Source organism: Acanthochromis polyacanthus, chromosome 5 (assembly GCF_021347895.1).
Source record: "Acanthochromis polyacanthus isolate Apoly-LR-REF ecotype Palm Island chromosome 5, KAUST_Apoly_ChrSc, whole genome shotgun sequence".
Taxonomy (NCBI): Eukaryota; Metazoa; Chordata; class Actinopteri; family Pomacentridae; genus Acanthochromis; species Acanthochromis polyacanthus.
This window is the reverse complement of record NC_067117.1, coordinates 5,890,086-5,917,872: the sequence shown is the minus strand read 5'-3', so window position 1 is coordinate 5,917,872 and position 27,787 is coordinate 5,890,086. Positions and strand designations below refer to the sequence as shown.

Sequence of the window (27,787 nt, the reverse complement as noted above, 5' to 3'; positions counted from 1 at the left end):
CTTAAGGATAATACTAATTGTAATAATAATCATAATAATAATAATAATAATCCAGGCTGTGTTCATTGAGTCGTTTATTTGCAGATTAACATGAAGCTGAATCATATCTAAACAAAACACATCAACAAAATTAAAAATCACCAAGTCAGATTATTAAATGACGACTGACTGCAATAAAATGTCGTTATTTGTCCCCAGAAAAAACAAATAAAATACAAATCCAACACATTCTCTACATATATATCCCTGTGAAAGAGAAATGAAGTGCACATTTGAAGAAAAAGCTGATTTTTCCTTCACCTCAGCTGGTTCCTTAAATGCATCACTAAACATGAGGTTGAAGAAACATGAATGTAAATGAAAGGAAAGCAAAGAGCAGATTGAGAAGGACGTTAAAAGTCCTTCACTGTTACATTTTCAGGACATTTTTAAGCTGCTAAATAGTTTGTGAGAAGGTGAAATGAGAAAACAGGGAAATATTTAGAAAAGAAGAAAAGCACTCAGAGATCAGTCCTCCTCCAAGGCTGCTCATTCCCCCATATGGCATTGTCAGAAATGCAGCATTTGATTATTAGTTATTGATGATCAGAAATCACAGCAACATAGAATGTGTCCATTTAATACAGATGAACCCACAAACACAATGACCTTGAGCTGAGCACAGGCGTGTGTCATGCATGTGGACAAATCAGGACATTTCTCAGTGATCCAGACTTCTGAACGGTCGTGTGTCGTGAACTTAAATCAGGGCTGAACATGAACCGACCCTCAGACTCTAGAATTACTCTATTTGACTTTAAGGAACTCTGCAGTGGCTCCATCATCATCTGAAAGACAAACTCCAGCATGTATGGGCTCAGTGAATGTGGTCTGGACTCTGTGGAGGAGAGTCATGGTTTCAGAGACGCTGTAGAAAGACAGAAAACCTGCTCTGTGATCCAGATAGACTCCGATTCTGGAGGACTGAGGACCAGAGACGTCAGTGGAGATGTTGTTGTACCAAAATTCATAACTGTTGGTGTCACAATCTAAAGACCAAGATTTGTCATTACATCCAAATCCACATTCATCTGAGTCTCCTTCTCTGCAGATATTCTTCTTTGCGACTGATACTTCAACTCCTCCTCCTCTCCACTCCACCTCCCAGTAACAACGTCCAGTCAGACTCTCTTTACTCAGAACCTGAAACCAAAAAGTGAATCTCTCTGGATGATCAGGATAAGGTTGTTCTTTTTCCATTAATGTTACTTTTTTGTTCCCTTCAGATAATAACAGATATCTGTTTGCTGTGTTTGGATCCAGAGTGATTTCTCTTGAATACTTTAAGAATCCATCTCTGGTCTCTGGTTCTGGTTGTGGCAATAGAACATCCACTTCAGTGATTGCCAGTGAGATGTTTGTCCACGTGTCCCTCAGAATGTCCTGTAGATGATCTCTGAGCTCTTTCACAGCTGCTGTCACGTCCTCAAAGTGTCTCAGAGGACGGATGATGACATTGGATAAGGGTTTGGACTCACTGAGTGCTGACACTGAGGGGTAGTTGTGGAGGAAGTGGCTGTGATCTGGTGTATCTGAGAGCTGCTTCAGCTCAGCGTCTTTCCTCTTCAGATCCCTGATCTCCTGCTCCAGCTTCTCCTCAAGCTCTTTGACTCGTCTCTCTTCCATCTTCTGCTGGGATCTGATCTGCTGCTCCACATCTCGCCGTCTGTTCTGGAGGAGATGGATCATCTGGGTGAACATCTCCTGACTGTCCTCCACTGTTTTATCAGCAGAGACTCTGATGACTTCCAGCTCCTGTTGAAGCAGCTCCACGTCTTTCTGTCTGTCCTGGATTCTCTGCTGGACCTTCAGTCGACTCACCTCCACCTCCTTCTGCTTCTTCATCCTTTCTGCTGCTGCTGAGACGGTTTTGTGTCCTTCATGTTCATATTTTGTGCAGAGAAAACAAATCAACTGTTGGTCAGTGAGACAGAAAATCTCCATCATCTTATCATGACGAGAGCAGATGTTCTCCTGGAGGTTCTTGGAGGGCTCCACCAGCTGGTGTTTCTTAAAAGCAGCAGATTGATAGTGAGGCTGGAGGTGTTGCTGACAGAAAGAGACCAGACACTGCAGACAGGACTTGACAGCTTTCAGTTTCCTCCCAGTGCAGGAATCACAGGACACATCTCCAGGTCCAGCATAGCAGAGATCTTCAGCAGCAGCTTGGAGTCTGGTCTTCTTCAGATCCTCCACTAAATCTGCCAACGTGACATTTTTTTCCACTTCAGGCCTCGGTATGAAAGTCTTCCTGCACTGAGGGCAGCTGTAGATTCTCTTCCCATCCTCTCCATCCCAGTGTGTTTTAATACAGTCCATGCAGTAGCTGTGTCCACAGGAAGTAGAGATCGGATCCTTCAGTAGATCCAGACAGATGGAACAAGAGAGTTTCTCTGAATCCGACTGATTTCTTTGCTGCTCCATTTCTCCTCTGGCTACCTCAGACTGTTTGACTTTCGCTTCCTCTTACATGAGACTAGACTGAGCTCTGATCTCCAAATCATGTGTTCCTGCAGTGAACGGGTTCCTGTCAGCTTCTTCCAGCCGTCTGCAGAGTGCAGATCTGAAGGGAGGAACCAGGAAATGTGTGTTTGTAGAGCAGGAAGGAGAGGAGGGTTATCAGGCTGGGCTTCATTCCAGGAAGAAACCTAGAAAAACAACCCAACAAAACAAAAGAATACAGCAAAAATAAATAGAATGACATAGAACATGAAATGGAATAAAAGTTACAGCTCTTCCTGGGGATCACGAGGTGTTCCCAGGCCAGATGAGATATATAATCCCTCCAGCGTGTTCTGGGCAGACCCAGAACACGCTGGAGGGAATATATATCTCCAGCATGTTCTGGGTCTGCCCCGGGGTCTCCTCCTAGGTGGATGTGTTCGGAAAACCTTCAGAGGAAGTCTCCCCGGAGGCATCCGAATCAGATGTCCAAACCACTTCAACTGGTTCCCTTTAGAGGTGTAGGATCTCTACTCTCTACTCTGAGTTCCCTCCAGATGTCTGATCTTCTCACCCTATCTCTAAGGCTGAGCCCAACCACCCTATGGAGGAAGCTCATTTCACCCGCTTTTATCCATGATCTCATTCTTTGAGTCACTACCCAGAGCTCATGACAATAGGTGAGGATTGGAACGTAGATGGATGGTAAATGGAGAGCTTCTCCTTACAACTCAGCTCCCTCTTCACCACCACAGTTTGGTACAATGCCTTCATTACTGTTGATGCTGCACCAATCCTCCTCTCCATCTCACACTCCATTTTCCCATCATTTGTGAACAAGATCCCGAGATACTTGAACTCCTTCACTTGGGGAAGCAACTTCCCCCAACCCAGAGGGGGCAATCCACAGGTTTCCATCAGAGAACCATGGCCTCGGACTTGGAGGTGCTGATCGACGTCTCTGCCGCTTCACACTCGGCTGCAAACCGCTCCAGTGCTGCTGAAAGTCCAAGGAAGCCAACAGAACCACGCCATCTGCAAAAATCAGAGATGCGATCCTGAGGTTGCTCCTCACCTCCTCACCTCGGCTGCACCTTAAGACCCTGTCCATGAAGACCACAAACAGGATCGGAGACAAGGGACAGCCCTGGCGGAGTCCAGCACCCACTGGAAACGAGTTTGCCTTTGTGCCGAGTATGCGGACACAGCTCTCACTTTGGTTGTACAGAGACCTAATGGCTCATATCAGCGAGCCCGGTACCCCATACTCCTGTAGTACCCCTCAACAGAGCCCCTTGGGGTACATGGTCATAGACCTTCTCCAGATCCACAAAGCATGCAGACTGGCAGGTCGAACTCCCATGATCCCCTCAGCAGCCCTGCAACGGTAAAGAGCTGGTCCACTGTTCCACAGCTGGGGAAAGAATCCGCATTGCTCCTCCTGAATCCGAGGTTCGACAATCGGTCAGAGCCTCCTTTTCAGCACCCTAGAGGAAACTTTCTGGGGAGGCTGAGAAGTGTGATACCCCAGTAGTTGAAACACACTCTCCTGTCCCCCTTTTTAAAAATGGGAACCACGAACCCGGTCTGCCACTTCACAGGTACCATACCCGATGCCCACACTACATTGTATAGATGTGTCAGCCAAGACAGTCCAACAATGTCCAGAGCCTTCAGCATCTCAGGGCGAATCTCGTCCACACCTGTCGCCTTGCCACTGAGGAGCTTCTTAACTACCTCGGCAACCTCTGCCACGGATATGGACGAAGATTTCCCCAAGTCTTCCACGGAAGATGTGTTCACTGGATTCAGGAGTTCTTCAAAGTGCTGCTTCCACCGCCTGACAATGTCCCCAGTGTGGGTCAACAGTTCTCCACCCCGACTGTACACAGCCTGAGCAGAACCCTGCCTCCCCTTCCTGAGGTGTCGAACGGTTTGCCAGAACTTCCTCAAGTCCGACCGAAAGTCCTTCTCCATGGCCTCTCTGAACTCCTCCCACACCCGAGTTTGAGCTTCCACAACTGCAGCTGCCAACTTTTGGCTGACCGGTACCTGTCAGCTGCTTCGGGAGACCCTCGAGCCAGCCAGGCCCAATAAGCTTCCTTTTTCAACCTGATGGCTTCCCTCACCGCTGGTGTCCACCAGCGGGTTCTTGAGTTGCCACCGTGATAGGCACCAGTGACCTTCAGACCACAGCTCCTAACAGCTGTTTCTGCAATTGAGGCTTTGAACATGGACCACTCAGACTCCATGACCCCAACCTCCCCTGGGATGTAGGAGAAACTCTTCTGGAGGTGGGAGTTGAAAACCCCACAGACAGGGTCCTCCACCAGACATTCCAAGTTTGCTGTCACTACAGGTTTGGGTTTACCAGGTCTGTCCAGCAGCCTTCCCCTCCATCAGATCCAACTCAGCACCAGGTGGTGATCAGTTGACAGCTCTGCTCCTCTTTTCACCCGAGTGTCCAAAACATACGGCCGCAGGTCTGACGATACGACTATGAAGTCGATCATCGATCTTTGACCTCAGGTGCTCTGGTACCAAGTACACTTATGAGCAGCCTTATGCTCGAACATGGTGTTTGTCATGACCAGTCCATGACTAGCACAGAAATCCAATAACAAAACATCACTTGGGTTCGGCTCGGGCAGGTTGTTCCTCCCAATCACCCCCTTCCAGGTTTCTCCATCGTTGCCCACATGAGCATTGAAGTCCCCAGGAGAACTATGGAGTCTCTGGGTGGTAGCTCTTCCAGGACACCACCAATAGACTCCAAGAAGGCTGCGTAGTCTGAACTGCCGTTCGGTGCATAAGCACAAACAACAGTCAGAGTTTTCCTCTCTGCAACATGAAGTCACAGAGAGGCGACCCTCTCGTTCTCAGGGGAGAACTCCAACAAAGCGGCACTCAGCACCTGCACCCGCCTGGCGCCTCTCATCCTGGGCAACTCCGGAAAAGGAGAGAGTCCAACTCCTCTCCAGGATTCTGGTTCCAGAATCTTTGCTGTGCGTGGAGGTGAGCCCAACTATATCTAGCCGGTATCACTCCACCTCCCACACCAGCTCGGGTTCCTTCCCCGCCAGTCAGGTGAAGTTCCACATCCCAAGAGCTAGTCTACGCCACCAGGGGGTGGTGTGCATAGACGACCACTCTTGCCTACCGCCTGGTGGGAATAGCACCCGACTCTGATTTCCTGCCCGGTGGGTGGTGGGCCCACGGGGCAGAAAGTAAATCCTGTACTTTACAAATTTTAGAATAAAAAAACAATCTAATTTAAAAAGTAGATAAATAAAATGTTATAAAGAAAATAATATAGACCAAAGAAAAATAAATCTAATTAAGTTGGATGCTTTTTTGTTCTGATTTTTGATTTGTCTCTTTTTTTCCCCGTTTTCTCCTGAAGTTTACTGGTTTTTAAAATCACTTATTTGTTGTTTTTGGCTCCCACATTTCAGAACTGTATCAAACCGATCAATGATCCTGATCGATTGGTTAGTGATCGGACAAAACTCGTCTCTGCTATGATCAAAACTGCTTCTGTTAAAACAACACAAACCAAAGCTGCTGATCACAGACCTGCTCTGATCAATAGCCTCTCATCAATAATGGCATTGATCAATGACAGCATTGATCAATAAAGTTATTGATGAGAGTTTGGAACAATCAGAGCCAGAAGGAGAAAAAGAGAATCTAATTAAAATCCTTTGTGAAGAAAATTCAAAATATCCAGTCAGAAGTAATTAGAAAACAGAGGATGTCATGTTAGAACAAAGGAGGATAATTCTGTAAATGTTCTCCAGATGTTACGCCTAAAGCTGGCATCTAAACACCATATTAACCTGAGTCAGTAGAACCCACTAGAACCTCTCGACTGTCCCAAACCCAAGTTCTAGTTCCTCCTCATTTCTCAGATCTTCAGCAGAAATCATTTAAGTAGCTGTTTTGAGTTCTTGAAGACGTTCTGTAGTTCTACCTGGTTCTAACTCTGGTTCTAATTGTGGCTCCTTCTGGTTCTAACTGGTTCTAACTGTGGTTCCTCTGTGTGTTCCAGCGGTGGTCAGTGCCATCCCAGTTCCAGCTCTGGACTCCTCCCAGTATCCAGGAATTCTTCCATCTCCTTCCTGTGGATTTTCCCACAACAAGTTCAGCCTCAGACGATGCCGTTCCCCAGCCTGACGGTGGACCGAGGATACACACCAGGTACTGGCAGTACTAGTCGTAGTACTACTGAGGATACACACCAGGTACTGCAGTACTAGTAGTAGTAGTACTGAGGATACACACCAGGTACTGCAGTACTAGTCGTAGTACTACTGAGGATACACACCAGGTACTGCAGTACTAGTAGTAGTACTACTGAGGATACACACCAGGTACTGCAGTACTAGTAGTAGTACTACTGAGGATACACACCAGGTACTGCAGTACTAGTCGTAGTACTACTGAGGATACACACCAGGTACTGCAGTACTAGTAGTAGTACTACTGAGGATACACACCAGGTACTGCAGTACTAGTAGTAGTACTACTGAGGATACACACCAGGTACTGCAGTACTAGTAGTAGTACTACTGAGGATACACACCAGGTACTGCAGTACTAGTAGTAGTACTACTGAGGATACACACCAGGTACTGCAGTACTAGTAGTAGTACTACTGAGGATACACACCAGGTACTGCAGTACTAGTCGTAGTACTACTGAGGATACACACCAGGTACTGCAGTACTAGTAGTAGTACTACTGAGGATACACACCAGGTACTGCAGTACTAGTAGTAGTACTACCGAGGATACACACCAGGTACTGCAGTACTAGTAGTAGTACTAGGTTGTACACCAGGACACAAACCAGACAAAAAAGCATCATGCTAAGGAAACATGACTAAAAGCGACACAAACTTGACACAGCACGACCAAAATGCGGCAAAAAGACGCAAATACGATAGAAAACGACAAAAAAGAAACCAAAACAACACAAGAGACCCAGAGTGACAAAAATCAGACATAAAACCAGACAAAATAACAAAAATTCACACAACCCAAAACGACAAAAGAGAGATCCAATAAACACAAAAACAAGACAAAATGACATAAGCTCAACACAAAACAGCCAAAAAATTAAGCAAAAGACACACAAGAGACCCAAAAGCAACAGAAAATACAAGAATGAAGCCACAAAAAGACAAAAAGGAGACACTAAAACCAAACAAAATGAGACAAAGCAGCAGAAACGAATTAAAAAAAAAACCTGAAATGTCGCCAGTGAGACACAAAAAAACACCCAGTTGTCGTATTTTACTGTAACTTTACAGGAACATTTGTTTTGTTTTCTCTTTTTTTCGTGTTTTTGGTCCAGAATTTAATTTCAAATTCTCACTGAGATCCCAAAGTTCCAAACGGAGAAAGAAAATCCAAATGAATTTAGATGAAATGCTTCCAAACGTCCCGGTAGGTCAAATAAAGCCTTCAAACTGAACTTTACTGTATAAGCAGTGAGTCAAGCAGCCTTTAAGGGACAAGCTCACTGTAACTTTTCCATTTTCTATTCATAATCTAGTAAAACATGCTCATTATTTCCATCCTGGCCGTATACATTAATACATTACTGCATGTGAATAGACGGTGAAGAATGACATAAAAGGACTAAAAGGGGAGGCGTGGAGCAGCGTTCTGTAGGAGAACAGCTGAATAGAATCATTACGTTAATAGAACCAGAGCCTCTTTAACTCTGCAGCTTTAATGCACCTTATTCACATTTCCTCTGCATGCTGGAGGTCGTCAGGTGTAAATATGTAACGGCAGCTCCTGATGTGGTTAGAACGAGATAAAACTGACATAAAAGAGAAAAATGAAGCACAAGCAACAAAAGCAAGACACAAAATAACACAAAAAGACACAAAACAATATCAGTGAGACAAAAAAGAGAGAAAACAACCAATAAACAAGGCAAAAAGATGCAAATCAGATAGAAAACGCCAAATAAAACAAACCCAAAGCAACACAAACAAGACACAAAAGCAAACAAAACATTGCAAAATAACAGAGGAAACGCAAACCATACAGAAATCAACCACAAAATGAGGCAAAAAGACACAAATGAGATAGAAAACAACAAAAAATAGACCCAAAAAAACACAAGTAAGACACAAAAACAGACCCAACATGACAAAAGATGAGACAAAACAACACAAAATAATAAAGAGGAAACACAAGCCAGATACAAAACAACCAAAAACTGAGGCAAAAAGATGCAAATGAGATGGAAAACAACAAAAAACAGACCTAAAACAACACGAACAAGACCAAAAAAAAGAGACAGCAAATGACAATGAGAAAAAACTACACAAACCAGGTAAAAAGCAACTAGAAAATGAGGCAAAAAGACGCAAACAAGATAGAAAATGAAAAAAATAGACCTGAAACGACAAACAAGGCACAAAAACAGACCCCAAATGACAAAAACGACACAAAACAACACAAATCAGACAAAAAGGAACCAAAAAGTGAAGCAAAAGACACAAATGAGAATTAAAAAAATGATTAAAAAAGACTCATTTTTTGGTTGTTTTATGTCTGGTTGTGTTTCCTCTGTTACTTTGTGCTATTTTGTCTGTTTTTGTGTGTTGGTTGTGTTGTGTTGTTTTGGGTCTATTTTTGTCATTCTCTATCTGATTTGCATGTTTTTGCCTCGTTTTATGGTTGTTTTTGTCTTGTTTGTGTCATTTTGTCTATTTTTGTCATTTTTGTGGTTTTCGGTCTGTTTTTATCATCTTCCCTCTCATTTGTGTTTTTTGCCTAGTTTTTTGAATGTTTTGTGTCGCCTTTTGTCTGTTTTTTCCTCATGTCGTTTCCTCTCATTTATGTTGTTTTGCGTCTAGCTCATGTTGTTTGTGTTGGTTTGCGTGTTGTTTTGTTGCTCTTGTCTCAATTTCCTCTTTTGTTGTTTTGTCTGGTTTTGCCAGTGTTGTCCGGTTTTGCGTCTGGTTAGTCTCATTTTTCTCAAGCAGCCATATTATCGCCGCACACCTACATCACAACACTTTCCATCCAGCTGCTGTGAATCACCGGCTGACCGGTTGCTCTCAGAAAGTGCATCTCTTGTGATTTACAGCCACTCAGACCGACAGAAACACAACACAGAGGCTGTTTAGCGGCAGCGACGGAGGCATGTTGTCGTGTAGGACGGCCGGGCGGCGCTAATGGAAGGTGGAGGACTGGATGCAGATCATATCAGAGCTGTCAGATCTCATATCTATCACTCTGTATTTCTTCTTCGCTGTCGCTTTTATGTTCTCCTGCATCCTCCTCGGTGTGGCTGACCCCTCATATATAACCTCAGATAGATGCAGAGTGCTTCTTCGATCTCAATAACAGCACGAGTTGGAGACATTTTCTTACTTGTCTTGCATCAGAGCAGAAACAGAAATGTGTTTTCAGAAAATATAAGGTTGGTTCCAGCCTGGATTCCAGTAAAGCACAGGCTATAATTTACATTTTAGTTTAAAGATTTTGCATGATTTATGGTGGGTTAGCTGGTTCTTTTGGAAGTAAGTGCTGGTTGAAGGTCATTTACCCCTACAAAAGTCTCTGTCATGGTAATCCGTCGTTAGCTAAACAATGTTCTCACACCTGACAAACACCAAAAACCACCTCACCCACTCACAACAATCAAAAAAAGTTTACAAATCCGTCTCAGAGCATGATACTGCCACCTCCATGCTTGATGGTAGGTTTGGTGTTCGTGAGGTTAAAGAACCTAGGGCAAAAATATGCATACAGTAAAGCATGGTGGTGGCAGTATCATGCTGTGGATTAATATTTGTGCTAATATTTGCTTAAATTTGTCTTTTTCTATCTCAGACAAGTTCTTCTGGTTTCAATCTTCTGCTTTATCTTTGACTCCTCTGGAGAGAATTGGTTCAGTTCAACTAAATTTGTCGTCTTTCTGTCTCAGACTTGTTCCTTCAGCTTCTTGATGGCTTTAAGTCAGGACTTTGGGGAGACCAGTCTAGAACCTCCATTCCAGCCTGATGGAACCATTTCTTTACCCTGTCTGATGTGTGTTTGGGCTCATTGTCTTGTTGAAACATTAAACCCTGTCCAAGATCAACCTTCTGCTGATGGTTTTAGGTTTTCCTGAAGAACATGGAGGAAATCTTCTTTCTTCATTATTCCATTTACTTTGTGTAAAGCTCCAGTTCCACAGAGCATGATACTGCCACCACCATGCTTGATGGTAGGTTTGGGTTCTTGGGGTTAAAGAAATTCCAAAACCTGCCTGAGACAGACTGAAACCAGTCCTGAAAATGTCAAAAAACCAGGACTGAAATCAAACCTAAACTGCTCTCAAAAAAGTCCAACACCTGCCCTAAACAGTCCTAAACCAGTCCTCATCCAGGACCAGATCCAGAGTAAAATAAATCCTAAACCAACTTCAAATCACATCCAAACGAGGAGAACAACCAAGACTAAAACCAAACATAAACCAGTCTCAAGAAGTCCAGAAACAGTTCAACATCCAGTCTGAAACCAGTCCAGAAGCACTTCCAGAAAGCCCAGAGCATGATACTGCCACCTCCATGCTTGATGGTAAGTTTGGTGTTCTTGGGGTTAAAGGCCTCACCTTCTCTCCGACGAACATATTTCTGCTCAGTTTTTCTTCCATCTGACCACAGAACTTTCCTCCAGAAGGTCTTTTCTTTGTCCATGAGATCAGCGGCAGACTTGAGTGGAGCTTTAAGGTTCTGCTTCTAGAGGAAACTAAGCCAATTTGATTAACAGAACTTTCTATATCAACAAAGCTGATAACCAAGTTGCTGTAAGTAAATTTATGACCCAACAAATTTTGTCATATTTCTAGAAGACCTTTAATAAATCTATGAAAGAACCAAAATCCATGATCGTTATGTTGTGATGAAGAATCATGTTCTATTGACTTCATCATAGAAGATTCAGTAATAGGAGTCACTAGAACCTGTAGACTGCCATGATATGCATGGTCATTACTGTTTATATATCTTTCTATATACATATATCAATCAGCAACAATCCTTACTAGTTGGATCTTTAACAACTTTTAAAGGTTGTTTCCCTTCTTCTCAGGTGCTGGGATGTTACAGATTTGTGCTGCCCGATAATCAGACAGGATTGCCATTTCATTTTAGCTAATTGCCCCAACCAGTCAGCAGGGAGTGAAGGATCTGTCCCTCTCAGGTTCCTTATTCTCAGCGGTTCCTCTCGTCGTCCCGGCTGGTTAATGAACACACAGTGACCTCGGCTGTAATTACCGGCTGTCTTCTCCCTCTCATGCTCTCTCCCATCACAGCGAGTGAAGCTCATCGTTTTCGCCTCTCGTATCGCAGCACAGCCGGAACACTATTCATTCTCTTTTGATCCGGTCTAATGTTGTGGTAATGCCAGCTAATTTCTAACAGACAGAGGTGGCGCTTGGTTGTGAGTGACATACAGTTGCGTATGCATCGCTTGACACCATTTTCTGTTGCAGTTAGAGGAAGCTCCCTTTGAAGGAAAATCAACATCTTGTAATTAACCCCAATAGACCAAATCTGTTTATCATTTTAGGTACAGAGGAAAGGTTGTTTGTTTTGGTTCATAGTTGTGGAACCATTACTGACTATATTTGGGGGTTGTTCAGGGAAAAATGCAGATATATAACAGTTTTTGTACACTTTTTTCCTGACATAATACTGCCGCTACTATGCTTGAAAGTAGGTTTAGTGTTCTTGGATGGGTTTAAGTCAGGACTTTGTGGAGACCAATCTAAAACTTTCATTCCAGCCTGATGGAAGCATTTCTTTACCACGTCTGATGTGTGGTTTGGGCTCATTGTCTTGTTGATTTTAGGTTTTCCTGAAGAACATGGGAGTAATCCTCCTTCTTCATTATCAACATATACTTTGTGTAAAGCTCCAGTTCCACAGAGCATGATACTGCCACCACCATGCTTGATGGTAGGTTTGGTTTTCTTGGTGGTTAATGTTCCTCCAAACGTATTTTATAATTTTCAACAGTTTTACTTCAAGAAACCCCCGGATTCAGTCGGTAACATCTCCGCAACTATGGACCCAAAACAAACAACCCTTTCTCTATAGATAAAAGAACTTAGACTTCAGACTCGATTACAGAAAGTATCAGTGTTCGAAATCTCATTTTGTCTCATATAGTCATATAGTTGTGAACAAAAGTTAACAAAAGACCCCAGAGCATGATACTACTAACACCATGCTTGGCAGTAGGTTGATGTTCTTGGGGTTAAAGGCCTCACCTTCTCTCCTCCAAAGATAATTTTGTAATTTTTAGTTGAAGAAACACCCAGATACAGTTGTTAACAGCTCCGTAACTTAGTATAGTCAGTGAATATAGAATATTGTCAAAAAGAAAAGTTTACAAAAGGCCTCAGAGCATGGTACTGCCACCACCATTCCTGGCAGTAGGTTTGGTGTTTCTTGCAGTTAAAGGCCTCAACTTTCTCCTCCTAAGCACTTTTTGACTTGATTAGAGTAAGTCTTTAATTTGGTTCATAGTTTCAGAGTCAGACCATTCTCTAATCACTGACACAAAGCTGTGGAATGGTCTGACTGCACCTTGTTATCATTTTGCAATCAAAAATGATGTGTGAAACTTAAAATTTTTATCTAAATGAATTAACTAGAGTTTTATCCTGCGACCACACATTTAAGAAGTGTTGGGAATTGTTCTATTTACTTCCAATAATATCTTTGGTGGTCATTTTTCTGTTAATGCATACCACGAGTATACAGACTTGTGACAATTTAAAGGAAACCTGGTGTCGAACCACAAACACCACTTCAGTGCATCTCGCCATTGATTCTTAGAGTTTGTGGAGCTCTGCTGGAGGACGAAACAGCGATCTTCTCAAAGACATTCCTTCATTTTTATGTTTTGATGATGTGGGAGGCTGTCTACGTCTTATCTTCCTTCCCTCTGAGATTTTAGAAATCTTTCATTGGTGCGTCTTTATTCTCTTTCCCCTCCCGTCTTCACTTTTCCTCCCCGTCACCTCGGTCTTCAGCTGGTTTCTTGTCTTTGCCGTTTAGCAGGGCAGCTCTGCATGTAATTACCAGCCATCGTTCTCCTCCTATGTTCCTTGATCATGCCGGCGTAGCTACATGAGGAGTTTCATCTCTCATGTCACATCAGAGGCGTGTTTCTCACACAGTCAGGAGGTTTTTCTTCTGCTTTTCTTTCAGCGGGAAGTTCCTCTTCGTCTTCCTCCTCCTTTCTGTCGCATGTATCTCTGACAAGAATAAATGGGATTTCTCACAGTGGGAAGAAATTCAACCAACATAGAAACATTGGCAAGAAAAAAATTCACACTCAACAAAGACAGAAAATACTGCAAGCCTGGAAAAGCTCATTACACTGAATCATTGTTTGTTTTCATGGTAGGAAAACCAAAGACTGTAGTAAAATTGTATATACACGTATATCCACTACTTAGCCAAAGTAAATGGACAGGTAAATCGTTCAGCCATATACAGTTTATATGGTATTGGCTCAAAGACTGTCCGAATACTTTTGGTCATATACACTTTGCACCCCCTGTCAAAAGATTTGAGATGGGTTCTAATTTATTTGAATGAGAAAGTGTCTCAAAACTTTTGACAGGGGGTGTATGTGCTAATTTCCCTGCAACAAATACACCAATCTGCCAAAAGTATGTGGACAGTTGAGTGTTGTAGCCATATGTAATATATCTACCATTCACCCCAAGGATGTCCGGATACTTCTGACTATATACACTTTATGTGTTGACTTGGCCAAAAGAAAGTGGACTGGTGAAGTTGCAGGTATATATGAATGGTACGAGTTGGCTCTAAAGGATGTCTGAATACTTTTGTTATATGCTGTGCACACTTTGAGACATGATTTCTCTGCAACAAACACACCACTTGGACAAAAGTGTGTGGACAATTGCATGTTGTAGCATTTGGAATTAATATGGTATTAACTCCAAGATTTTCCAAAAAACTTTTGGCCATTTGGTGTTATAATTAAACACTAAGACATTATTTATATGGAACAAATATGCCATTTGGCCAAAAGTATGTGGACACTTGAGTGTTGCAAGTATATATGAGTAATATGGCATTGGTCCCAATAGATGACCAAATACTTTTGGTCATATACTCTTTATGTGTTGATATCTCTGCAACAAATACACTATTTGCTCAAAAGTAATTGGACAGTTCAAGTTGCAGCCATATATATTTAATGTAGCATTGGCCCAAAGATTGTCCAAATACTTTTGACCATGTACTGTATAAGTAAATGCTTGAAGACATGGTTTATCTGGAACAAATACACCACTTGGCCAAAAATATGTGGACAGCTTAAGTTGTAGTTACTGCATAAATAAACACTTTATCTGCTGACTTCTTTGGAACAAATACATCAATTTGCCCAAAAATATGTGAATAAGTAAGCATTGCATCTATATGCAATTAATACCGGCACTATGGTGATCGGTGTCCACATACTTATGGCTAAATTTAAGCAGACATACACAGAAATATGCTGACTTCTCTGCAACAAACATACCACTTGGTCAAAAGTATTTGGACAGCTGAAAGTTCCACCATACATAATTAACATGGCATCGGCCCCAAAGGGTGTCCGAATACTTTTGGCCGTGTATTGTATGTATGTAGGTACATGGACGCCTGCTGATGTTTTAAACTGGACTTAATGGGGTCATTTTAAACAAATTTCCTGCATTTTCACACTACTGAACCTCTGGGAAACCTCTAGAAACAGTGACATTGCCAGTTCAGAATGAGGCTGCTATATAAAAAAAAACTAGGAATGTGTCTAGAAGAGATTATGGGGTAGATCAGGAAGACTGAGGGCATCTCTGTAACCATAGAAACCCTCACTCCTGCCTCAGAGCTTGCAGCAGGACTGAAAGATGTTGTGTAGCTGCCAGAAGAGCTGCTGACTGAGAAAACTGTCAGCAGCACGAATGGAAATAAACCACAATACAGATCTGTGGTTATAACTTCTGTCCTTTTACTGGTCTGCAGAAGTTGCTGCTGCTCAATGTTTTCAGCGTCAATGTCAAACATACAATGTGTAAAGTTTAGCTGCATCGGCGGGTCAAACGGTTCATTCTACATATTCTGTCCGAACACTTACGACCAGTGGGGTTTAAATTGACAGATATCCAAGTTTTTGTGTGTGTTTCTACTCATTTCAAGCTTCCTGTTGGATATCAGTACAGCAAAGCTTTCTTTAACAGTGTTGGCAAAAATGACAATGGTTGTGTTGGACAGATGGTTATAAAATACATTGAAATAGAAGAATGTCATCGGCAAAGAGTTTTGTAGAACAATGTCTGGGTTCACTAAAGGCTTGTGATCGGGCCTCATTCTCAACAAAACTACCATTTTAAACAACTAAGCTTCACTTTCAATTATGTTTTGAAAGGAATATCATTTAGTTTTATAATAAATGTCAACATTCAGATGTAGAAGATGAAGTGTTTTGGCATAAACTTGCGACTTGTTGGGCTTTCACCCCAAAGATCAGGGTTTGCGTCTGTTTGGTTTCAGTTTTCACTCGTTTTCTGGTTCAGTTTAGGAAATTATCCCACTTTGTTAGGCAGTTTTACATGTTGGGAAGCTTGGTTAAGGTTCAGCCACCACAATGATGGTGAGGGTGTGGGAAAAATGTCCCGTTTGGGTTAAAATACCACTTAAACTTTTGGTTTTCACTCAGTTTCTGGTTCAGTTTAGGCATAAAAAGACATTTAGGAGAACATTCAAAGATGTCAGAAGCTTGGTAAAGTTTAGGCGGGTTTGGAAAAATGTCCTGGTTTGGGTTCAAATTGATTCTTTCACAACATGTTTGAAGCTTCTAGTCAATTGTCTGGGTTACCATGGTGACAGCTCCATCAATACATGATTGGTTTCCCTCCAAATGCAACTGAAAATACACTTTAGTTGTATTGAAACTTGCTGTAACTTCTGATGCCATTCCAGATTTCTTCAATGCCATTTTACCACTAAATCTCAAATTACATTTTCACTAAACAGAATTCCAGTTAGAGATATCTACAAGTAAATTCTGTGTAATACCAGTATTTCTACTCATGCAGTATTGTTGTTTTCATACATCGACATGTGCAATTTTGGTGTTTTCCACATCTAGAGGAATCTGTGCACACACATAAGGAAGAATTGGTACAATATCAACAGTACTTAGGCATATTTCTTGTTTCCCACATTTTTGTAACATCCCACTTGCTGCTCTAATGCTGAAATTTCTCGACTGTGGGACTTCTTCAGGACTACCTTTCCTATCTCAAGAAGGTCAATCTTAAATTGAAGGGAATTAAAGACATCTTGAACTAGACGTATGACTAGTCAGAGTTAAACTGTAGATATCTCTAATTTGGATTACTAGTCAGCTGCAGATATCTTCCAGGTAAATTGTGGATATCTGTAGTAAGAAACTTCAAAAACATGGATGGTTAAAAAGACCTCATTTGTTCTGCAGGAATGACAATGTAGAGACCTGAAATGTTCTTTTTGACGAATATCCGCAATATGTATCCAATCTAACCAATAAATATTTCTCACTTTTGTGAAGAATCTCTACTGAACCAACTCTAAGGATGGTGCATTTTTTTAATAATCATTTGCTGGTAATAGTAAAACAATCATTGATGTATGCAGTTTAAATCCAACCACCCGATGGTTCGACTGAATGATGCTTGGATTACTTTAAAAAAGACAAAAATCTAAGTAGAAAAGCAGAACTTTGCTCCACTGCTCAGACACCTATGCATAACTAAACAATAATCTGATCTAATGGTGGTGTTTGAACACATTTTGAATGATCTCCAGTGCGGCCTGTATTTACATTTACATTCCTGGCAGAAGCCCATGAAGCCCTGTGGCCTTCATGCAGCAGCAGTAATTTACACAATAGTGGCACATTCTCTCAGCGTATTACTGCTGCATCAAAGCGTACACCATCTACGAAAAAAAACATGAAAACACACAAGCTCTCTAGCAGAAAATTCACACTTTTGAAGTCGGGGTGTTTGTTTTTTTATGTATTCACTGTGCGTTCATCTTTTCTCAAAATACGTCTTTACAAATGACACTGTGATTCAGACTAATTGGATGTTTTGTTTTTGTCCTTGTCTTTCTAAATCCCTCCCTAGCATGGCTTTCTCTCATTCTCCTACCAATTATTTTTACTTCTTTCCTTCTGCTTACCTCAGCGATGCCTTCAGATGCCTCCACCAACCCGCTCCTCCAGCAGCAGCCTCCACCCCAGCCGGCCGCTCCGCTCCTCCCAGGTTCCTCAGCTCCTCCTGGGGAACACGTCCCCACGGTCGGCCCTGTTCCTGGAGCTCCGGCCGCCGCCGCCGTCGTGGGTGAGGACGCTCAGGCCGGCAGCAGTCGGACCATCCCGACCGCCTGTGTCCGGCCCAGCCACCCACTACGAAGCTTCACCAATCCACTGCTGCCTCCACCGATGGGGACCATCGACCCGAAGGTGTACACCTCCATGCTGCCACAGTCCAGTGAGTAAAAGCAGGCGTTCTACGTCCAAGAGTTGATTTTTTGTTGCTTTATATGGTTGTGATAGATCCCCGGTAGCCCTGATACATCACTGCTGGTTCAACTCCAAGTTTGTAGGGTTTGGTTCTGTACCATCTTACCCCAACATAGATTCCATACAACCTGTCCTCCAATTCATACGACCGCATCGGTCGTTTGCACCGTGCACCGGAATACGACCTATGCGGTCGTATAAACGTTTGCGCCCCTACGGGGAAAACGAACGCATTACGGGATTTAATTCGCGAAACGGCTTTTCCGTCGCAAAACGGCTTTTTTTCTCACTTTCCCAACACGTTTTTAGGGTTATGGTTAAGGTTAGGGTTAGGGATAGGGACAGGGATAGTGTTAGATAAAAGTTTGTTCATGATGACGTTTCACCTGCGACTCCAGAGTGTCGATATTTACTCAACCGCCAGAGGTCGCATAGTCAAAACGTAACACTGGGTCGTAATACGGGCGTGTACAGACGACCTATGTGGTCGTTTTTGGTTTGAGGACAGGCTCATTCCATAAACTGCTGAAACTAGAGTCTGGTAAACTCACCTAGCTTCTGACTGCCTTCATCCAGACACCTACCCTAGTAATCTGATGGTTGACCCAACCAGGATGCCTAGTTAGCGGAGTTAGCCACAAATGATCTTGGCTCTTGGTCAGATGCTAGTTTATGTTTCGAGGTCAGGAAACAAACCCCAAGGATAGATTGGTGATTCTGTAATCTTATTGGCTACAATAAGCTTCATGAACCACTAAAAATGTCATGATTGCCGTAGTTTTTACTTCAAGAAACCAAGGCATGTTTTCATGGAGATTTTTGTGTTTTGCAGCCTTTCAGTCGTGTTTGGTTGTCTATACAGGGAGGATCAAAGCTGAAAACCAGTATGTTGATGCCAAAATTAGGGAAACGAAACAATCATATTGCAAATATTTTGACTAACTGCGATATGAGTCACAGTTTACCAAACAGACAACCAAAATATGGCACTTTATTGCCATATCGCAATTTTGGTAAATTCTTCAGCCCTAGCCAACACATGATATACGACATATCATGACAAAATTCACAGCACATCACAATGACAATAAAGATATTCTATTGTAAGAAAGTTGAAGATTACATGAAGAAAATATAACTACATACAAATTATAAGGAGAGACTGACCAAAAATGACTATTTGGCATACAAAAAATTGCTGTAAGTGAGATGTTGTGCCACCCCAATGTTAACAATGGTCTCAGCCTGGCTTCTAATATACAGTCATGGCCATAAGTTTGGACACAAGTACCATGACAAGTACCAAAATGAAATATATTTCATTTTGGTTGATGGCTATGACTGGTATTTATATTGTAAGTGACAATTTTGTGGTATTTTCTAAGATTCACAAGCGTCATGGTACTTGTGTCCAAACTTATGACCATGGCTGTAATAAATATCTGACTCCACCACTGTGTTAAAACAAAACTTAAAGCAGGAAAATTTTGATTCATGCACCATTTAAACATCTTTCCTTCAACTGTTTCGTCTCTAAAACAGTTTTCAGCACTTTAACAGATCCTTGGTTTAGTCTCCATCGATGTCTTCACCGGTCACATGACCCTGAGTTTCCGTGTTATTTAGCCTAGCATTAGCTTAGCATAAAGCTATGTAATCCAGCCTTCAACATCTCTACTGCTTTCATTTAGATTCAACCCATTATTCTTATTTTTTTTCCAGTGAACTAAAAGAAACAATGAACTAATCCTGACTTACCTGGTGTTTCTCTCACAGTCTGTCTTTTAGTTTATATTCCTTGTTGTAACAGACAGTAAACAAAAAGGTAAACTACAGTAAGTTTGTCCTTTACTAGCTAGCCTTCCGCTGTTTCTTTTTCTGTCTTCAGTCTGTTTCTGCAGTTAACTTTCACCACCTTACACCCAGCATGTCCTGTATATCTGCTAAGCCACCAGCCAGCTTTCCTCCTTCGCTATTTTTACATCATCACGTTAGGAGATCCAGAGCTGCAGCTCTAAGTTTAGTCTGGAAATGCAATGTGAAAACACTCAAGGGAAATTAATCCTCATTCAACAGGTGCAGCAGCACCAACAGATAGGACGGCTGTTAACACATGAGCCAACCACTAAACAACCAGCTTACAGGTCGCTGTGTTGAGTCCTTCTGCAGCTTGAAACATACATTAAACAAGTGGAAGCTCCACCTTCAGACACGAGTCTCACTGACGGGCAGTCGGCCAAATAATGCAAAGACCGGGAAACACTTCGGTATAGAATTACAAACGTGAGTTTATTGTCACACTGTCTGACAGATGGATGTAAAACATCTGCACAGCTGTTTAAGAAAATAACTGGAAGGACAGAATGGATCTTACAGAGTTTGAACGCTTTGAATTTACATCATTAAAACCATCAGATGAAAGCTTAACAAGCAACCAAGGCTCCACAAATTTTTGTTCCTATGTTCTCAAATGTATTTTTTTAACTGAATTGTTTGTATCAGGAATGCATTTTGCTCATTTTCAGCCAACCAATCATATATTGGATGGACTTGTCAACTCAGAAAATGGAGGAAGCACTTCAGAGATGTAGTAAAAAGAGTCATATTTTAACCCAAATCATGACGTTTTTTCAAACTAACTGATTCATTTTGGTGTTGAACCAAGAATCTAACTTGAACAAACATGATATTTTCCTAAAACAAACAGGAAAGCATCTGAAAAATGAAAGTAAACAACTGAAAATTAAACTTAATCTTCACACTGATGGACTCTGGTATTCGGGGTGAGGTTGTGGTCACTGATTTATGGACTTGTCACCTCAAAAATGTCGTAAAAGAGTCATCCAAACTGTGATCCCAAACTAACCAATTTAACCTTTCGACAAAGCCATAGGCAAAAAAAAAAAAAAAAAAAAATAGTTATTGAGATTTCCTATGTGTCCAGACTTTAGGGACACCCTGTATTTTGTCTGGAGAACTTGATTTGTAGACTCTGTAGCACCTCAATGCTTAATCACAATAGTATGTTTAGCTAAAAATTTCAGTTCCTACAACTGAAATATTACTGAGTAATACTTTGAGTAATTGTGCAGCCCTAGTCAAAATGTGACATATCATGACATAACTCAACAAGACTTAACATAAACATATGAATCATAAATTGACGTACCAATTAGTTTAACAGATATTAGGCTTATGAGTCATGATTCACCAAACAGGTTTGTTCTATTTTCTGGAGAATCTGATTTATAGACTCTTTGTAGCATCAAAATGCTTCATCACAGTGGTTTGTTTATGCAAAAATTACAGCTTGCATTTATTTAGGATATACGTAGTAACTAATGTCGTAGTAGTGGGTGTGTTAAAGGGGGAAAGTACCGTTTTAACGCTCAAATAACATAGTAAATCACAATAATTTGCATTGTATAACATGTCATGACATAATGTAATCTGATTTGATGAGATATAATGTGACCTAACACATTAATGTGGTTAAAGGTGAGACTTTGTGCCATACTGTGAGTTAATAATTCATACTAATGCAGATTCATGTGTCCGCTGCTATAACTGAATTCCACTGAAGCGTGCGTAGAAAAGCGTTTCTTCTATTGTACGAGATGCAGACAGCCTTGCATCACTGCTCGGCTGATGTGAGATCAGCAGAATAAGTGAGGTTTATCTCACATGATGACAGAAACAGTGTTTTTAAATTCCCCTCCTGGTCGGACTCGGCGGAGTCGTTCCTGAAAGATGTTGTTGACGGTTTTGTCAGATTCCTGTGATTCTTTGTTTGAGCTGGATTCTCTCCGCACTTTGTTTAATATTTTATTCAGCAAAGTTAAACGCATTAGCCCCAGGCTGCTGCACACTGAGTGTGAGTGAGTGTTTGTACAGAGAAACGCTATAACTGCTGTTGACGTTAGCCAGAGGGTTGGATGTGATCCGGACTGACCTCCTTCTGTTCTCCAGCTCTGTCTTTATGTTACCTGTCTGTCTCTGCAGATGGCCAACCCTTCCTTCTTTCTATATATCTGAAAAAACATCCCTCGGTCTCGTTGAAATCAGACTCCCATCAGTTGTCCTGCTTATTTTTAGTCCTTAAATATCTCATATTGAAATATCAAGAGGATTGCTTTGAAATGTAGTGCAGATATTAGAAACCTTTTGGCTGTGCTGGTTTCCCATCTGTTTCAATTAATTGGTTGTTGTAACTGCGGATCATTCCCTTAACAACTGAGTGATCGAGCAAGAAAGAGACTAGTGAAGGAGGCCACCAAGACACCTATGATTCCTCTGAAGTAAGAGACTATGACTGAAATGTTGCACTTACAAAGACAAACAAAATCCCAAATTTGAAAGTTCAACGTGTTGAAGATCAGTGGACTTACACTGAGGAGACTTCAGTGCGAGTTCCATCTCAGAACATAATTATAGTTTCACGATCTCGTGTCTGTTTACTTGCATTCCCAGTCGATGTTTGTCTAAGTTAAGGTACCAGCACTACTTGGTTAGATTTGGAAAACGATCAAAGTTTCCAGAATGACAACCGATATTTTATGTACGCTAATTCACACGACAACAAGACGTTGTCAGTGCTGTCAGAGTTATTTTTTGTCTGTCATTGATCAGAATGGATGATAGCGGTCATCTAGTGGACTGGTCATGTTCAGGTGGATTCTCCAGTTTTTCTTCCTTTAGTCCAGGGGTGTCAAACTCAGTTCCTGGAGGGCCACTATCCTGCATGTTTTAGATGTTTCCCTCTTCCAACACACCTGATTCAAATGATCAGCTTATCATCAAGCTCAGCAGAAGCCTGATAACGAGCCTGATCATTTGAATCAGGTGTGTTGGAAGAGGGAAACATCTAAAACATGCAGGATAGTGGCCCTCCAGGAACTGAGTTTGACACCCCTGCTTTAGTCCCATCATTGAATCAAGATGTCCAACTTTTTCCTACTTTAGTTTATGATGAGATAACTAACCCTGATTCCCTGAACATCATCTGGAGAAGCAGTGAACCAGTCAGAGCTTTGTAGGTGCTACTAAGAACAGGGACATTGTCTTCCTTCACAGCTGGCTGGACACAAAGCTACATTCATTTAAAAATAAAACAAAGTTGGACAGAGAGCTGCTCTGAGCCTTATGTTCCCTTGTAATTTGAAAGTCTGAGGCTACTTTCATGTTCAGTCAACAAGATCACACATTTATCCCAACCCAGTCTCCACAAAATTATACTCCTATACACCTTGACTGCATTCTCGATTGTGTTTTGTGAGGAAACATATTTTCTGATGGATTCCGTATCACAGGCAACCCAGAAAGTGGTAGAGATGTGTCCTACTTTAACCTAAAACATGGCATTTTTCTTCATTCTAACCAAGCCATTCTGGTGCCTGAATGTGAACCAAGCTTCTAACATGTAAATCTGTCTAACCAGGCATTATATTTTGCTAAACCGAACCAGAAAGCAAGTAAAAACCAAAAGCAAAAACGGAGCTTAAGGTCTCTTGTCCATTGTGGCAAACTCTGGTCACTACTTTATACCTCCATCTTCCTTTTCTGTCCCCAATTATGTTTATTTCTGAGCTAATTGCAGTTTAGTTGTAAGGGATCATCATCTTGCGTAGACGAGGTTGAAAGTTCCATGTATACTCGTGTCTTCTTGAAACCCCTCAGCCTGAAAAGTGTAGCCCGCAAGGCAAAAAAAGAAAAGGAACACCATTCTTCTTAGATATTCTCTTATTCCCTCTCTGTCTTCCTTACTTTTCTCTTCCTTTTGTCCTTTACATTCTCCTCCCACCGTCTCGTTAAGATCTTTCCATCTCCTTCCCCTCCCTCGGCGGCTCGTCCTGTCGTAGCGTCTCTGATAGCCTGCAGCCATGTGAGCGGAAAACAAAACACTCTCCGACTGCACCGCGATCCCTGGGCAGTGTGTTAGCGGCGTGTTGGTTGTGTGCTAGCGGTGTGTTGTGTTGCGTCTTTGTGTGGGTGTGCATCACCTCGGTGTGTTGTGCGTGGGTGTGTACAGTTCCATTATGGCTCTGTTTACATGCCCAGGTGGCCTCAGATTAACATTGATTTTTCGGCTCCTGGAAACCTTTCGCTCAGAAATAGCGAGCCCGAGGCGACAGCTCCCAGAGACCCCCCACTCGCCCTGTGACCCCCTTCCTCCCTCGAACACTCAGAGCCCGGCCAGCCTCACCTCCATCAGCCTCCCCCCCATCCTCCCCTCCATCCTCTCGAGAGGAAAGAAAAAACCAGACCGGTGAGCGATGGCGTTTGATGTTCATTGTTGGTCTTGTTTGTGTGTTTATCCGGGCCTGAATGACTCCCTCGGTGGAAAGAATGAGATGTTTTCATGGTTTAATTGGATTCTTTTGGTGAGAGAGAGACACTGAGGTTTGGTACTCGACTTCGGAAGATGGATAGAAAACTGTGTGACCAAAAAAAGCTTTACCTGATGTCGAATCAGGTGTTAAAACAGACCAACAAAGAAAACTCGACTTCCAGAGGTTTTCTCAGGGTTGTTCTTTCTTGAACATTATGTTTTTAATGGTCGTATCTGTGAAGTGTTTACTGTCAACGCATTTCATTAAGTTTTCTACAATATTGGCTTCTGGGAACTGAAGCAAGATGAATTTTTTATGTTTTTTGTTGAGGCAACTGACAAAACTTGGCGATGGTTTTGGGAAAAACAAGAGAGTCTGGAAGACGGGATGAGTTACATTTCAATATTTAACAAAGAAACGATCCCTCTTTAATCTTTAAGGAGATCTTTTGTTTAAAAATTGCCCACTTTAAGCACGTTTGTTCGCATATAATCGCACATAACCGTTTTTGAAATTCCAGAACTCAATTCTTCTTGCATCAGATTATCTACTAATATCTTCATTTTTGTGGAACAACTTGTGAAATCTGCTCAATCAGTTACGAAAGTTAAACAAAACTTTCATTTTTGTCTTCATATTAACATACTGTGACATGCAGCAACATACAGCTCAGAAAATATCACTAGCTGACTTCATTATTCTTTTTTTCTTTATTAATGTGAGCTCAAAAATGGAACTTTTCAAGACAGCTTCAATTATTTTCATTTTTCTCAGTATTTGATCTACAATATTGCTTTGACTTGGACTTGAGACTCTTTTTTTTGGACATTTTATCCATTGTTGGTGCTAAAAGTGAAGATATTTAGGCCTCCTATGCTTCTGCTGCTGGTTATATTTTATTTACTGAAACCAGTGTGGAGTGAAAACATGATATGTTTCTAAAGTCTAAACTTAACAATAAATGGCACATAGAACCTAAACTCTCTGCAGCTTTTGTGCATTCTGCTGTTAAAAACAATGTTGTTGAGCTATAAATTACGTTTCCACCAAACATAACTGACAGTACAACTTAGAAGAATAAACATATTTTGAGAGGGTTTGGTTGCCACCCTGTTGAGATCCAATTATGAAACCAGGAACTCTGCAAAATGAAAGAATCCAAAGTGGAACAAATGGAACTACAGTCAAGTGAAAAATGAATCCATTGGAAATTGTTGACTTTTTTAAACAAATGAAAACAGATGAAGGAGAGATAGTCAAATTAATGAAACATAAAATTAACGTTTTGTGTTGTTTTCCCTATTTAAGCCAATAAAAAAAAACAGATCAGTCGCATGGAAAAGTTCACCCCTGAATTCTTTCACCTTTAGGGGTTCAGATTGGAACTTCCTGCAGTAGTGACTGTTAGATCCAAGAGCTTTCTAAGACTTTTAGATTAAAGGTTGTGGAGGTCTCTGAGTTAAGAAAGGGACTGGTTAAGATACGTCTCAAAATTAGATGAAATAAATGGTTCTGTTGTTTGAAAATCATCTATTTCTGGCATACATTTTAAACAAATCCAGTTTGTCCAAGGTTCTGACCTCGGAGCTGAAAATTTTGGGTAAAAATGAGTCCAAAAACACCTAATTTCATCTCAAAATCTGCAGGTAACTGTTGTAACTGTTGGTGTTAAAGTACACGTGTCCATAATCACATAAATCTGGGACAACAGTGACATGTTTGGGGATTTAAACAGACCAGACATGCAAGAAAACTCTTAAACTTCTTGCAAAATGAAGGAATTTTGCATTGGACCATGGTCAGAAATTCTCCAGAGAGCTCTCTTAAGACTTTCAGATAAAACGTTGTGGAAACCTATGAGATGGAAAGAAGACTGATAATGAATTATTCCCCACTGTTAGGACTGATCGCTTTAGAAATCCAGACCATGTGGTGCTAAAATAAAAGTGAGAATCTGCACATAAATCTGCCAGCTGTTGGTGTCAAAGTGCATGAGTCTGCAATTAGACCAATTTAGAGAAATGTGATATGTTTGGGAATCTAAAACTGGCAGTACAAGCAAGAAAACCCTCAAACTTCTTGCAAATTAAGGAATTTTGTATTAAAGAGTGGCCAAAAATATTAAACCTTTGTCATTTGGTGTCATTTGATCATGTCAGCTTCTAATGAGACCTTTAGACCAAAGGTTGTGGACACCTAGGACTTGGGCAGGGGGTTTATTTTAAAATTTAAAAATCCAGAACCCAGAGGTAGAACATTTAGTGCAAAAATATGTTCAAGAATCCTAAAATTTCCACAAATTTGACCCATTTGGGGATCTGAAGCAAGAAGTACATGCAAGAAAACTCTTTAAACATCTTGCAAATGAAGGAATTTTGCATTAAAGAGTTGTCAGAAACTTCAAACTTCAATTATCTGTTGTGGTTTCATCATTACAACATCTAAGGAGCCCTCTAAGACCTTCAGACAAAAGGTTGTAGAAACCTAGGAGTTAGATAGAGGATTTATTTTAAAATTTAAGGATGTAGAACCCAAAAGTAGAAAACCAACCATCTCAAAATTTCAGGAAATTTGACCTGTTTGTGATCTGAAACAGGACGTACATGCAAGAAACCGTTTAAACATCTCACAATTGAAGAACTTTTGCATTTACGAATGGGAGACTAGTGGACGGTTACACCAAACACCTACCAGAACTTATTTCTGCTAAAATGGCCAGTAGTGTTGTTACATTTACCTCTTTAGATTCGAAATATCTTGTCATATTTCTGTTTAAAATGATTGAAAATGACGACTTCTATCAGCTAGAATCAGGACTGAACACTATCTGCAGCATCTATTTCTATTTTCTTCAGCTTCAAAGCAGAAACTTCCATTCCAGCCTCCGTTATTTTAGATCAGCTTATAAAGCGAGACCTCCTCCTCTTTTTCAATCGAGTCTCCGAAGCCGTCCGTGGCGCAAAGTGTGATGGTGGGCAGTTACTCACCTAAATTGGCCTGAATGTGTGCTTTAATGCTGGAAGCTGTAATGGGATTGTCTGACTCAATGTCTGATACCGAGGAAAAACATTAGAGCCACAGCTGGAGGCAGACACTCAGCCAGCTGTGATGGATGTTTCCCAGCGTATGCCGCCGAGGAAATGCGTTATTACCAATGAAAAGCTTTAAGATGGTTTAAAACGGTTATCTGTAGCGTTCGGACGACCGCGAGTGAAGAAGGTTGGTATTACTTCATCCTCAAATGGAGCTTTTGACTTACTTTCTGGAGGTTACAATAGTCATTTACCCGGCCGGATACAAAAGCCCTACTAGTCTTCATTAGAAGTGAATATGTAGCACGAAAAATAAAGAAAATATCGTCGATGG

At 41.4% G+C, this 27,787-nt stretch overlaps 2 protein-coding genes across 2 annotated transcripts in view; one reads left to right on the top strand and one right to left on the bottom strand.

The window, feature by feature from the left end:
- The window catches only part of dcc (DCC netrin 1 receptor), a 331,558-nt gene that overhangs the window by 269,388 nt on the left and 34,383 nt on the right, over positions 1–27,787 (top strand). Inside the window, 3 exon segments of the mRNA XM_051948843.1 lie at positions 6,533–6,634; positions 6,637–6,681; positions 17,755–18,060. Coding sequence (XP_051804803.1) covers positions 6,533–6,634; positions 6,637–6,681; positions 17,755–18,060 — 453 coding nt within the window.
- Positions 122–2,757, bottom strand: LOC110967165 (tripartite motif-containing protein 16-like). The gene has a single exon (XM_051948846.1). It carries the CDS (start codon positions 2,461–2,463, stop codon positions 787–789), a length of 1,677 nt encoding a protein of 558 aa, XP_051804806.1. The 5' UTR covers positions 2,464–2,757; the 3' UTR covers positions 122–786.